Below are 12493 nucleotides of genomic sequence, written 5' to 3'. Positions count from 1 at the left end.
GTTTTTTAGTGTGTTTTGGAAATGTACTCTTAATGGTTTAAAGCCAATTTGCTTAATATGGCCAAATATTTGTTATTAATTTGAAGGGTATTTTTTCTACTTTTAAAAAATAGAATTAGCTCTGGTGAGCTGTTTATAATTACTTAAGCACAGTATACTCCTTAAGGTATACTTATATATTCAATCAGTTGAAAATAATGTTTCTCAGAATGTCTTTCTTACTTTATCTCTAACCCTTACTTCTGATTAAGAGGTAAAGGTTAAATAGGTGTTGTGGAGGGTTGGTCCCTGCCAACCCCTCCACACCACCTAGTATTTTCAGTCATCTAAACACCTAGTATTTTTCAGCCATCTAAAGAAATACAGTAATATATACATACGTATCTGTGGTATGAGATAGCATATGAAAATACCCCAAGTTTGGTACAACTGTTAAGGGACAGACAGGACAGAGATAACACTTTCGTTTGGCAATGAAGGAAGACTTCAAGGAGGAAGTCTTAAAGGATAGGTTGGTTTCTAAGGATATGAACAAATAATTCACAAGAAAATAATTACATAGTTAGCAAACATCTTAAGATATTTTACATCATAACTCATGAAATGTAAATTGAAACAGATTGCATTAGTATTACATTTTTAATGACTGGAATAGATTTTTAAAAGCTGTATCATGCCCTAGTCAGTCTGCTAAGGGATAGTAGTTCTCAAATGTGGTGAGACATCTGGGAAGCTTACAAAAAAACAACTGGTACCTGGAGCCCCCCACCCCGCCCCATTCTAGAACAGTGAAATTGAGTGTCTTTCATGTATGTTAATCAATTACCCATCACCATAGCCTTGTGACGACATACAGGTTTTACATATATATATAGAGAGAGAGAAGATTAAATGACTTGTCCAAGAGACTAACATAGAGCAGTTCAAATTCTCAGCAATCTTGAGAACCATGCTTCCCCTGCTTGCTTGGCTAGTATGTTGAAATCAATAAATCTGTCTATCCAAAATTGATTGCAATGTCCAGAGTTGCAGAGAAGCTAGAATGGAAACATAAGACATCCTCCATATTAGCTAGAAATGAACTTGCCTTTGTTCCATACCAGCAGTCACTTGGAATTAATATCCTTTACTGTTGTTTGTTTGGGATAGTGCATCCCCTTTCTTGATCCTTAGCTCGACCTCTTTGGAGAGGAAATGAGGGAAGAAGAAACATTCCCTTGGTTGTTTCTTCTTGCTCTGTTCTGCTACCTAAAGCTGTCTCCTGTTCCTCTTCCCCCAAATGTTCGGCTTATCTTGATTTTGGATTGCTTATTCAGAGTGATGACAGCTTTCTAATCTTTTAAGATTCAGTTCAGTGATCACTTATATGGTGAAACTTTGCTTTAAAATAAAGAACCATAAAACTCTAATAATACTTCATTTGTCCCCTTACTTCCCCTTGTATTCAGTCTCCTCACATCTGATTTGTGAGGTCTTGGCCTACAGGAACTGTTTGAATCATAACTTTCCTTGGGCACATGTCATTTGCTTTAGAAATGCTTTTTGAAAAGAGAAGAGGTAGATTTATGAAAAACACTTGATTTTGACTGTTCATTCACTCTTTGTGGCAGTGAGAACTGTTATCTGCATCTTTTGCATTACGTGATGAAGGACTTAGTCCTGTAATAAAGTTAAAGTAATTCATTTCTTCTGATCTTCCAATTTTCTCTGCTAATTTTGCCCTTTTTTATTGCTTATTTTTTCTGTTTGGTGACACCTTAGGAACAGAAAGAAAATACTATAACTGATACAGTTACAGCAAAAGTATGCTATTTATTTTGGCAGAGGGATGAGTTGAAGTTACTGTTTGAAATTAAAATTTGGAGTTGTTTAGGGATTTCACTGGTCATGGTAGTATTCCTTGCTGTAAAATATTTATCATTTAGTCCTAATTGTCAGGTATGAATGCATTAAAAACTATTCTCGTTTCACCATTAAGTCAGATATTTTACATTTTAGTCTTTTATTATTTTAAAATATAATTCCTGCACATTTCTTTTAGAGAAATTTCTTTTTCGTTGGTATTATGAATGAATGGAACAATATTCCTTCAACCATCACTAGTTTTTTGTTTTTAATATGGGTGCCATACAGGAAGGCTGCTGCTTTAAAAAAAACTGTAGATTTTCTTGGTCTAAAAGGTTTTTTTTTTTAGTTGGTTGCTTCGATGTTTTAGGTATAATCATAGCGTTGACACCATACTATTCTACCTTTCCTGAAACAATTACCCTTATTTTTCTTTCCTAGTTTACCTTTAGTCTAGATTCAGAATAATGCTAAATAATAATAGTAAGAATAGTCGTTGTCCCGAACCTGATTTCAAGGGAAGTGCCTCTTGGAGGCAGAATGCCTTAAGTCTGGGTATGGGCTTATTTCATTAATATCCATATGTATGTTGTAAAACGATTTGGTTTCTTTTGGTTTTCCCTTAATATTTCCTGACTTACATTTTATTATAATCAGACTATTTGACTATAATAATGTTCACATGTTAGAATTAAGTGAGGTTTTCTTTGTTGACTAGTTTATGACCGGGTACTCCACAGAATGAAGATTGAAAAGAGGGCATAGTTTTTGTAAGCTTACATTAAAAAAAACCAAAACCATTTTATTGGTTTAGTTTTAGAGGGAGAGGGAGAGAAACATCCATGTGCGAAACATCTATTGGCTGCCTCTCGCATGTCCCCAACCGGGAACTTGGCCCGCAACCCAGGCATGTGCCCAGACCAGGGTCAAACCAGCGACCTTTCACTTTTTGGGACAATGCGCAACCCACTGAGCCACTCTGGTCAGAGCAAAAAAAAATTCTGGTTTTTAAATTATCAAGTCAAAATACTTTCTTTGTTTTTTGAGTAGAACTACCCCAAATAAAGCATTTGCTTAAGGTTAATATCGTTACTAGGTGTCTTGAGTGTTTTATAATAACAAATAGTCTTTTTTTTTTTTAAAGATTTACTTAGTTTTAGAGGAGAAGACAGGGAGAGAAACATTTAAGTATGAGAGAGAGATTAGTTGTTTCTGACATGCCCACAACTGTGAACATGGCCCGCAACCCAGGCATGTGCCCTGACTGGGAATTGAACTGGTGACCCTTTGGTTTGCAGGCCAACACTTAATCCACTGAGCCACACCAGCCAAGGTTAATTGAGAATAGTCTTAATGTTCTTCTGAAATTACGTTAATTTTACGTTATTGACGGATATAGATGGATTAGAAACCCAGTGATTACTTTGAAGAAAAATAACTGATGGAAACAAAGCTTGTATTGAAAACCAATATTTTTAACCTCTAGCCAATCTCTAATTCTTAGTCTATTCAATACTTAGTCTAATTCTTAGTCTATTCAGTTGTATAATTTCATATTTTACTTTAAATTTCCTTGTAGTATATAGTAAGCTATCAAGAGGTATAGTAGAACCCTGGCCTGGTGGCTCAGTTGGTTGGAGCCTCATCCTACACACCAAAAAAGGTTAAGGGTTCATTTCCTGCTAAGGGCGCATACCTGGGTTCCCGGTTCAGAGTGTGTACAGGAGGCAGTGGATCTGATTGATGTGTTTTTTGCATCGATGTCTGTCTCTCCACCCCTTCTTATCTCTCTAAAATTAATAAACATTTCCTTGGGTGAGGTTTAAAAAAAGATATAGTAGAAAAAACCTTGACAGTATTGTACATTTTCTTAAGTAATTACTGTTCCTGGCATTCCACAGTCCTCTTTGCTTGAGATGAAAACATTTGAATAATTATAAGGTTAGGAGGAAGCAGTTGAAAAGTGCTTTTGTACAATATTACCTTTTACTGTTATTTTTTCCCCCTCTGTGGGAGGATGGAACATAATGACTTGTCATCTATATATTCTGGATAGTTTAAGAAATAGTCTCTTCAAAAGTTCAATCATGACTGTTACCAAGGTTTCCGAGTATTTTGAGACGTCTAGTAGTAATTCTTTGTACTAAAATATAATATGAAAATTAATTGGGAAAAGGAAATGAACCAAGTATGGTTTGAAGTAGCATTTCTGAACATAAATATAGAAAAACCAACTGGAATAATTTTGAAAAAATGAAAATTTAATCTTTTTTTTAAAAAATTAGATTTTATTTATTTTTAGAGAGAGGGGAGGGGAAGGAGAAAGAGAGAAAGAGAAACATCAATGTGTGGTTGCCTCTCACACACTGCCTACTGGGGACCTGGCCCACAACCCAGGCATGTGCCCAACTGGGAATTGAACCGGTGACCCCTTTGTTCACAGGTTCCCCTTGGCACTCAATCCACTGAGCCACACCAGCCAGGGCAGAAAATTCTTAGTCTTCATTCTCAGTATTTTGTTTATAAGTTCCCCCCTTTAAGAAACAGTTTTATTGCTTATAATACAGTATTTTTGATGGACTAGATTTAAGATGGAGCCAATGAATATGCATTTTTAAAAAGGCGAAATATTTAGACGACCTGAAGGGAAACCAGAGTATGAATGGATATGCACTTTAAATAGTCTAATGTCTAGTAGACATTTACTAGGCAGTAATGTCAAGCAGTTTTTCCTACCTTACCATGTGAAATGTCCTGTTCTCCACATTCTCTTTCTCCCAGGCTGGGTATTGTTAGGCTTTTCAGTTTTAGCCAGTCTTAGGAGTGTGAGGTGGGACCTTTCTGGTGTTTTAATTTGCTTTTACTGTTGAGTATCGATGTTGAGTACCCTTTCATATGCTGTTAGTCATCTGGATGTTATCCTTTAAGGAGTGCCTGCCTGAGTCTTTTGCCCAGTTTTTATTTGGGTGTCTTTTTCTTACTGATTTGACGGAATTCTTAATATAATTTGGATCTGAGTCTTTTGTCAGATATATGTATTCTAAATATCTGACTGAGCTTTTCACTTTTAATGGTGTTTTATTGTGAATAGATGTTCTTAATTTTAATGAAGACCAATTATTAAGTTTTTTCCTCAGTACTTTTTGTACTCTTCAGAAGAAATCTTGGACTGCATTTTGAGAAATGCTGAAACCAGAATTACTTTCTAGTTGGCAAGACCTATTTGCTGGTTGATGGGGAAATAAAAAGTTTTTGAACAATTTCCCTAAAAATCTCTAATTTTGTCAGCAGTTCTAGCTCCTCTGGAAATCTGTTGGTCTCTTCATTAGTGTTAAATTTGGCATTCTGAAGTTTATTTCAGTGGTTTAGAGCAGTGTTTCTCTAATTTATCCTTGGAAGTGTCCCAGCCATAGGGGAAAGTGAACGTACAACCCTGGGGGCTTCTGGAGTTCTGGCAAGGCCTGAAGTAGCCATTGAAATCAAGGAATGCTTCTTTGAACTCTTCTGCTTTATCTTCAAAGTGTGTACAGGGTTTAAAAGATATAGTTTGTTTTCATTCCCTTGGCAGTAGCATTTAAATGATTCTAGCTTTTACTTTGAAGGCGGCTTCAGGAGGAGTGGGCCAGGTCCCCAGTAGGGGGCGTGTGAGAGGCAACCACACATTGAAGCTTCGCTCACTCTCTTTCTCCCTCCCTTCCCCTCTGTCTAAAAATAAATAAATAGAATCTTAAAAAAAAAGAGAACCTCTGGCACCCCCGGGCTTCTGATCTCTCTATCTGCCTTCACTAATCCTTTCGCATTAGCAGCCCAGGGTGGTTAAGAAACTTACAGGTAATTGATAGAGGCAGAACAACATCTCAGGTTTTATTGTTCTGCCTCCCATACTGTTCCCTCGCTGCTTCATACTAAGGTGTAATCATGGATTGTACCTTGAAGTGACAGAAAGGAGCTAAATAAATACTCAGCAGCTTGAGAAAATGAAAGAGTGCTATTAGTGGACAAAGATTTTTAAGGAATTTCTGGAATATGAAAACCACTTAGGTATCCTCATTTTAGAAGTTAATCATGTGTTTAATTTGAAATTAGCTGTTGGGTAAGTGCCAAAGATCATATAAAAAGTATTAATACTGTCTTTTCTGTTTGTTTATGTATTTAATTGTCTGTAAAATGGTGTTCCTCAAAGGAGTTTATAATTTTAAGTATCCAGTAATTTGTTCTAAGTAACTTTTGGTTACTTCAGTTTTAGTTATTTCTGAATCTTTAAATATGCCATGATTAGTCATTCATGCTTTTTGGAACAAATTTTCTTGTGGCTGATGGTTTTGATTACATTAGTTCTCTAAAGCTAAGAAATGGAAAATATATAATTATGAGGCAAAATACTACATTTTTTAATAGTAACTTTATTATAGTCATGAATAACTCTTGAAAACAAATGGTTCATGCTTTGTAACTTGCTGTATTGTTTCAGGGTTCTAAGTAAACATGCATTCTTAAAAGATTTCTTGTGGTTAAAACAGATGCAGGCTTACGTATCTGTACTATTTTGATCTGTCTTATTTTTTAATTATGTTGTGATTTACTGTTTTTAAGTAATTTCAGGGAGTTAAGTGCTCATTCATTATCTTGATATCATTATCTTCATTATCAAGACACTTGCTTAACAAAGAAATGGAGGGGAGGGAGGAGAGGCACTCTTTTCAGGTAACTTACGACCAGAGGCCAGTGAAGACCATGCAGCAATAAGAGAGTGGTGTGTTTTAATTGGTTATTAAGTGTTGATGAGAATTCAGTTACCATTTTGTTAATAAAGTACTCATTTGGTGGCCCAGGCCCAGTAGCTCAGTTGGTTACAGCATTGTCCCTATATGCCAAGGTTGTGGGTTCTGTCCCAGGTCAGGGCACATACAATAATCAACTAATGAATGCATTAATAAGTGGAACAACAAATTAATGTCTCTTTCTCTCTCTTTCTCTCTCATCTCATCCCAAATCAATAAACAAAATACATTTAAAAATTAAAAAAATATCTAGTTGGTGATCTTAATGAAATTCCAAATAATTCTTTTCCTCATGAGTGGATATAAAATGGTTAACACCAAAGACATTGAAATTGTGTTACAATACATATTTTTATAAATTTATTGGGGTGACATTGGTTAATATCACGTAGGTTTCAAGGGTACATTTCTATGATACATGATGTGTATATTGCATTGCGTGCCCACCACCCACACTCAGATCATCCTCCGTCACCGTGTGTTTGGCCTGCTAACCCTCTACTACCTTCCCACCCGCTTCCCTCTGGTAACCATCATACTGTTTTCTGTGTCTACGAGTTTCAGTTTTATACCCACATGTGAGTGAAATCATGTGGTTCTTAGCTATTCCTGACTGACATATTTCGCTTAGCATAATATTCTCAAGCTCCATTTATAGTGTCACAAATAGCAGTATTTTATCTTTTCTGGTGGCTGAGTAGTAGTTCATAGTAATATGTACCCCCTGGTGTCTGTCTGTCTTGACCACTGTGAATAAAGCTGCAGTGAACTTAAGGTGCGTATTTCCTTGTGAATAAATGTTGCCGAGTCTTTTGGGTAGATACCCACAAGAAGGATTGCTGGCTGACATGGTAACTCTATTCTTAATTTTTTGAGGAACCTCTGTACCATTTTCATAGTGGCTGTGTCAGTTTTCGTACATCCTGACCAGCAGTAAATGAGGGTTCCTTTTTCTGCACAACCTCTCCAACACTTGTTACTGCCTGTCTTGTTGATAACAGCCATTTTGACAGGGGTGAGGTGTAGTATCTTATTGTAGTTTTGGTTTGCATTTCCCTAATAGCTAGTGAAGTTGAGCATATTTTCATGTATCTGTTGGCTATTTGTATGCCTTCTTCAGAGAAGTGTCTGTTCAGGTCCTCTGACCATATTTAATTGGATTATTTATTTGGTGTTGAGTTGTGTGAGTTCTTTGTGTATTTTTGGATATTAACCCTTTGTTGGAGCTGCTATTTGCAAATATCTTCTCCCATTCAGTTGGCTACTTTTTGTCTTGTTAGCTGTTTCATTTGCTGGGTAGAAGCCTTTTAGTTAGATATAGCCCCAATTCATTTATTTTTGCCTCTACTTCTCTTCACTTTGGGGTCAAATTCATAAAATGTTCTGTATGACCAAAGTCTGTAAGTTTAGTGCCTGTGTTTTCTTCTGTGTAACTTATTATTTCAGATGTTATATTTAGGTCTTTGATCTCTTTTGAATTTTTGTACCTGGGGACACATTTTTTAATGCAGCAAAACACAAATTTACTCTATCAACAGTTTTTAAGTTTGTAGTACAGTATTGTTAGCAGTATGTACATTGTTGTACAAAGGATTGAGAATTTTTCCATCTTCTGTCCCAGCCCCTAGCAATCGCCACTTTCTCTTCCTTTGAGTTTGATTATTTTTTTAAAGGTTTTTTATTTCTTTTTAGAGACAGGGGAAGGGAAGAAGAGAGAGAGGGAGGGAAACATCAATAGGTTGTGTCTCACACACCTCCAACCCAGTACCTGGCCCGTAACTCCGGCATGTGCCCTGACCAGAAATTGAACTCATTACCATTTGGTTTTGTTGGGACACCCAGCCCACTGAGCCACACCATTCAGGGCTTATTACTTTTTTTTTTTCCCCCCCAAAAGTTTTATTTATTTATTTTTAGAGAGGGGAAGAGAGGCAAAAAGGGAGAAACATCAATGTGTAGTTGCCTCTTGCGCACCCCCTACTGGGGGCCTGGCCTGCACCCCCTACTGGGGGCCTGGCCTACTGGGGGGCATGTGCTCTGACTGGGAGTTGAACCCGTGACCCTTTGATTCCCAGGCCAGCACTCAATCCACTGAGCTACACCAGCCAGGACATCAAGGCTTATTGCTTTAAATACCACACTTAAGCAGACTCATATTTGTCTTTTTATGACTGGCTTATTTCACTTCTTAGCATAATGTCTGTAAAGTTCGTTTGTATTGTAGCATATGACAGAAATTTCTTCTTTTTAAAGGCCGAATATGTGTATACATACCATATTTTTAAAGTCCATTCATCTGTTGATGGACATTTATGTTGTTTTCACACACATGTTGTGAACAATGCTTCAAGGAACATGGATGTGTCACCATACCTATTTTTAAAGGCTATATTGATTTTTTTCTTGCAGATATATTCGACTTTATGGGAGAAAATTTAGCAAAGAAGATCATGTTCTTTTTATCAAGTTATTGTATGAGCTGGTATCAATTCCAAAACTGGAAATCAGCATGATGCAGGGATTTGCCCGTCTCTTGATCAACTTGTTAAAGTAAGTCAGTTTTCCTATGATTTTTGATAAGATTAGTTTGTGTGGGTTTTTTTCAAGGTTTTATTAGAATATGAGCCCTAGGTGTTCTTTTGAGAAGAAGACCATGTCCAAAATTGCCAGTTTAGAAAAAGATTGCAGAAAACTTTTTAAGTTTAAATCATATGTGTTAACCCTTTAATTACAATTCCATCTTCTCCATGAAGCCTTGTCTTCTGGAGGACACATTAAACTGTCCATTCCTTATGTAGGTTGTAAGATCCCTGAAGACAGGGATGATTTACTGTGTTGCTTATCCCAAGACATGCAGCACAGGGCTGGAAACTTTGCTCCATAAATAGCATGGGAAAGTATGAAACTCATCTACAGTAATGGTGGTACAAATTTAAATGTCCCTCCTTATCAGATGCTCTTTGAGGTTTGAACAGCAGCAAGAATTTGGTACATTGTTCTTCCTGCTACTTGTCATGTTCTGCCGGTGAGCAGGCTGTGGATGAGGAAAAGCAAAACCCACTGTGATGGCAGCAGCGTTTAACAACTGTCCTCCCGAGTAGTATGTGTAATATACACACACCTGCGCACACATACATAAATACGTGTTTGCCTCCCTCTAATTAGGAAAAAGGAACTTCTTTCAAGACATGATTTGGAGTTACCTTGGAGACCACTTTATGACATGATGGAAAGAATATTATATTCCAAGACAGAGCACCTAGGGTTAAATTGGTTTCCTAAGTAAGTATTTCCATTTAAAGAACTTCTTTGGGAGCACTTGGGGGTTTTTAGGGGTTTGATTATAACTGAGAAATACTGGGTTATTTGAGATAAACAAACAAATGTATAATTTAATGTACTTCTGTGTAACTTAACTTCTAAAACAGTTTTTGCCTTCTTTAAATTATATCTGAAGCTGTACTTAAGAATTTCCCATCAAGATTTTCCTAACAGCTAACATCACCATACTGTCGTTAAAAGTAATGCATATTTCACATTCTTCATAATACATCCACATGGGTTTTAATTCTTCAAGTAAAATGAATGCTTCAGGAAGGGGAGCTTTGCATATTCCAGGGGACACACAGTCCCACTTAAATAGCATCAGTTTTAGTGTTTGATTATTCTGAGAGCATAAACTATTCAAATATGCAGTCCTTGGATTATGTTACTTTCTAGTGATGTCTAGGCATAACTAAGCTTACAAATCTCTGGCTGATTATGGATTCTTGTATGTGCATCTTGACTCTTCCAGATCTCTAATTTCGGTATGTTTTGTATTCTGAATTTACAGAGTATAATAGGAAAATTTGCCCTTTTGGTTAGTAGGGATTTCAGACTTGACTGCAAAGTATCCTTTTCCCCTGTTAACAGGGTTTGTCCATTTACGATGTAGCTGTTAATTGTCTCAGTCTTAGCATGTTTGTCTTAAAATACTCATGTTATTTGAAACTGAGGTTTATTTTTAGGAAATTTTTCCTTCTTTAGCTCTTTGCTGTATTACCAGAGTTGTCATGTGGCTATATATATACTCATTCCTCAAGAGCACCATTTTATACTCCTGTATTATTTTTCTTTTTCTCTTGTATAAATTGTCTTTAAAGATTTCTGTGGTGATTTCTCTTTCAATCTTAGACACGTTTATTTTACTACTTCTTGTAGCCTCTCCAGTTCACCAGTTCAGTATATTTAATCCATGATTAATCCTCAGGCTTCACTTAAATGAGACATCTTTTTCATAGAATTTTTTGAAAATCACAGTAGATGGCGGACTTTAAGAGATTTTCAGGTCATAGGTAAGTAAGTGGTGAAATTATGTAAATGGAAAGAGTAAAAAAGAATATGACTGTAGTTGATCCTGAACTTAGGCCTTAATTAGCTTTTGGAGAGTGCTTGCTCACCAGTCATTTACTTCCTTAAGATTTCATGTGTTAAAACCAGGAAACCCATTTTTGAACCATAAAAAATAGAAATTCATCATGAAACTAAATGGTGCAATCACAAATACGTTTTTATAAAATGTATTTTATTTATTTATTTTTAAAGATTTTATTTACTTTTAGACAGAGGGGAAGGGAAGGGAGAAAGAGGGAGAGATACGTCAATGTGTGGTTGCCTCTCACGTGTCCCCTACTGGGGACCTGACCCGCAACCCAGGAACCAGTGACAACCCCTTGGTTCTCAGGCTGGCACTCAATCCACACCAGTCAGGGCTATAAAATTTATTATGAAAATAAAAAAAATTTAACATAAAAACTTTGTTGTAAAGATTCCTTATGAGTTTTATTTCTGCTACAGGGACTGGGTTAGGTGTATTTAAAATATGAGCTCATTAAAGTTAGAATGGGAAACACCATTTCATAAATTTCATGGATCTTTAAACTGTGTTCAAAATTACTTATCTTTCTGAAATTTCTCTGGCTGATTCAAGTCCTGTGTGGTCATTAACAAATATCTGTGGCTTTCCTCTTCAAGTAATACCAGCTGTTTGCTGGAAAAATTGTTAGAGCTTATAACTGTCAGTCAGTGCTTATAGTTCATCCCCTGATTTTAGATACTGGGCTTATTACCATGTCTTTGCCTGAAGCTTCATGTCATCCTTGCCCTTGTGAAAACCTCTTTCTTAAACATTTTACCATGGACATTTTTGGTTTTTTGAAGAGAAATTGTGTCTTTACCAAAATTATCATTGGTTTAAAGCAGTGATTCTCAATTCTTAACGTACTCAGCATCCCCTTTTCCGTTTTGTGGTTAACTATTTAAAAATGAAATTCAAAAGTAGTATAACTTCATACCTACACTCAGTGACAAAAGTAAATGTAAATGTTTAAACTATAGAAGAGAAATAATAGGAAAGTATTTTAAAAACAGTAAAGGGTGGGGCAAAAGTAGGTTACAGTTTTGAGTACAGGAAACAAGGGTTATTCTTGTACTATTATTTATTAATTATTGTGTTATTTTCCATACAAACAAGGATAAACCTACTTTTGCTCCACCCTGTATAAAATATGCAGGCATCGTTACACTAAAAGCCACTAAGTATGTTATTCAGATTTTCCATCTACTTATGATGAGTAAGTTTGGAGTTAAAAGAAAAAGGTTAGAATACGTTTTGTATAAGTACAAGAAAATGAAAGAACAGCATTATGAGTGGACATTGTAATAAAAGCTAGTGCTAGGGTGAAGAATGACATAAGATTTAATTAAATACGATGATACAGGGGAATAACTTTAATTTCAGACCACTGAACTGAGAAAAAAGGAAGCTTGATATTCTTATGGATCAGCTGGCCTTACTTATAACTGTGTCAGAATAATTTTTTGTG

At 36.0% G+C, this 12493-nt stretch overlaps 1 protein-coding gene across 2 annotated transcripts in view; it reads left to right on the top strand.

The window, feature by feature from the left end:
- PSME4 (proteasome activator subunit 4) overlaps window positions 1-12493 on the top strand; it is a 90397-nt gene that overhangs the window by 10635 nt on the left and 67269 nt on the right. For both annotated transcript variants that reach the window (XM_024552799.3, XM_024552800.3), the window contains exons 2-3: window positions 9036-9176; window positions 9792-9908. In XM_024552799.3, coding sequence (XP_024408567.2) covers window positions 9036-9176; window positions 9792-9908 — 258 coding nt within the window. The remainder of the gene's footprint in view (window positions 1-9035; window positions 9177-9791; window positions 9909-12493) is intronic.

This window comes from Desmodus rotundus, chromosome 5 (genome assembly GCF_022682495.2).
Source record: "Desmodus rotundus isolate HL8 chromosome 5, HLdesRot8A.1, whole genome shotgun sequence".
NCBI lineage: Eukaryota > Metazoa > Chordata > Mammalia > Chiroptera > Phyllostomidae > Desmodus > Desmodus rotundus.
The sequence above is the reverse complement of the archived record's forward strand: the minus strand, read 5'-3'. Positions and strand labels throughout refer to the sequence as shown.